A 2,507-nucleotide genomic window follows, 5' to 3' on the forward strand; every position below is an offset into this window, starting at 1 on the left:
GAAAATGCAGCATGGCCAATGTGTTAAATGGCTTTTTTTGTTTCAGTTTTAACCAAAAAGGTTAGCAATGATCAGAGGACTAACATGGTTAACATGAGTTTAAATGGGGTAGCATCTGAGGCTAAAATAGGGAGAGAACAAGTTATGAATTACTTCCCTAAATTAGATGTCTTCAGGTTGGCAGGGCCTGACAAAATGCAATTATCTTTAAGAACTCATGGAGGAGAGGAGAGATCCCAGAGGGCTGGAAAAGGGCAAATATAATGGAATAAGAACAACCCAGGGAATTATGACCCAGTCATCTTAATTTTGGTGCCTGGAAAAATAATGGAGCGAAAAATAAAACAACCAACAGAAGATAATAAGGTGCTAAGTAACAGCCAACATGGATTTGTCAAGAACAAATCATGTCAAACTGCCCTAATGGCCTTCTTTGATAGATTAACAAGCTTTGTGAATAGGGAGAAGCAGTAGATGTGATATATCTTGATTTTAGGAAGGCTTTTGATACTGTCTCATATGATCGTCTCATAAACAAACTAGAGAAATATTGCCTAGGTGAACCTACTATAAGGTGCGTACACAGCTGGTTGGAAAACCGTACTCAGAAAGTAATCATCAGTGGTTCACAGTCAAGTTGGAAGGGCATATTTTGTAGGATCCCACAGGGATCTGTCCTAGCTCCAGTTCTATGCAACATCATAATAAATTATTTGGATAATGGCATAGAGAGTACATGTATAAAAGTTGGGGATGATATCAAGCTGGGAGGGGTTACAAGTGCTTTGGAGGAGAGGATTAGAAATCCAAATGATCTTGACCAATTACAGAAATGGTCTGAAATAAATAGGATGCAATTCAACAAGGAAAAATGCAGAAAGAACAATCAGTTGCACAAATACGAAATGGGAAATGACCAACTAGGAAGGAGTACTGCAGAAAAGGATCTGAGGATCATAGTGGATCACAAACTAAATATATGTCAACAATGTAACACTGTTGCACAAAAAGCGAACATCATTCTGGGATGTATTAGCAGGAGTGTTATAAGCAAGATACAAGAAGTAATTCTTCCTCGATACTCAGCACTGATAAGGCCTCAACGGGAGTTCTGTATCCAGTTCTGGGTACCACACTTTGGGAAATATGTGAACAAACTGTATGAAGTCCAGAGGAGTGCAACAGAAATTGTTAAAAGCCTAGAAAACATTATCTACAAAGACAAACTGAATAAAACTGGGTTTGTTTAGTCTGGAAAAGAGGAAACTGAAGGGGTATCACACTCCCTTAGACTCCCATAAAAAATGAACACTGCTATTTTGTTGTTTAACTGGTTTTTTTAATTAATTAGTTCTTTTCATCTGATTTGCAGAGTAAATGTACATGGGAAATAACAGCATAGTGATGACTGAATTCATCCTCCTGGGGTTCCCCATGTCTCACCAGATGTCAGTTTTCTCCTTCTTGCTGCTTTTGGTTATCTACGCATTATCGCTGCTGGGGAACTTGCTGATCGTCATTGCAGTCATTGTAGTCGAGATAGATCATTGCCTACACACCTCTATGTTCTTCTTCTTCTTCAATTTGTCCCTCCTGGAGATTGTGTTCCCAGCATCTCTGATCCCAGTCATGCTGGTGAACCTCCTGTCACACACTAAAGCTATTTCTTTCTCTACTTGCATTATCCAGTGTTTCTTCTATTTCTTCCTTGGGGTTGCAGAGTTCATTCTCTTAGCTGTCATGTCCTTTGAATGCTATGTGGCCATCTGCAACCCATTGCGCTACTCCTCCATCATGAACAGCAAGGTGTGTATCCAATTAATGAGTGTGTCTTGGATGGGTGGCTTTATTATCATGAGTGGGCCAGTAATGGCCATCTCCAGGTTGCCATTTTGTGGGTCAAATGTCAATAACCATTTTTTCTGTGATATTGAGCCTCTCCTGAGTCTATCTTGCACCCACTCCCAACTCATTGAGCTTGTAGACTTTGTGATAGCCATAGTTGTGTTACTGGACTCGCTGACACTCACAACAGTGTCCTACACTTTCATCATCTCCACCATCCTGAAGATCCCATCAGCATCAGGAAGATGCAAGGCCTTCTGCACTTCTACTATACTAATACTGTGTGTACCTCAGTTTCCCAGTGTACTGAAACAATACTTCGGTGGTGGGAATTGGCTGTGTGATTTTTGCTGAGGCCCTCAGGGCAGGTGAGGTTGCCCCGTTGTCTGCACGTATGTAACCTGAGAGCCAGGAGGGGTGTGTGACCAGGTGACACCTTTTGCCCGGGAAGTGAGACAAAGAGAAGGAGGTTTAAAAGGGGGGTGATGGAGATCAGGGCGCTGGAAGCAGGCAGTCTGCGTGGGGAGACTGGAAGAGGGGGAGTCCAGGGCGTCTGGCCCAGGAGTCCCAAGATGAACTTGGCAGAATGTCATAGATTCCTGTGATAGCAAGCTCTGTTCTACGCTGTGTTCCTGTTGACTAATAAACCTTCCATTTTACTG

General features: G+C 42.1%; 1 protein-coding gene across 1 annotated transcript; it reads left to right on the top strand.

Annotated features, from left to right (window-relative positions):
• The first annotated feature begins 1,383 nt into the window (after nucleotides 1-1,383).
• LOC112104727 (olfactory receptor 6J1-like) lies at nucleotides 1,384-2,199 on the top strand. Its single transcript, XM_024197224.1, has one exon. The coding sequence runs from the start codon at nucleotides 1,384-1,386 to the stop codon at nucleotides 2,197-2,199; it is 816 nt and encodes a 271-aa protein (XP_024052992.1).
• The last annotated feature ends 308 nt before the right edge of the window (nucleotides 2,200-2,507 follow it).

The sequence above is a fragment of the Terrapene carolina genome, unplaced genomic scaffold (assembly GCF_002925995.2).
Source record: "Terrapene carolina triunguis isolate 2854851 unplaced genomic scaffold, T_m_triunguis-2.0 Scaffold119, whole genome shotgun sequence".
In the NCBI taxonomy this organism is placed as follows: domain Eukaryota; kingdom Metazoa; phylum Chordata; order Testudines; family Emydidae; genus Terrapene; species Terrapene triunguis.

Coding starts and splice junctions, on each gene's coding strand:
- LOC112104727 (XM_024197224.1), top strand. CDS start 1,384: ATGGGAAATAACAGCATAGTGATGACTGAATTCATCCTCCTGGGGTTC.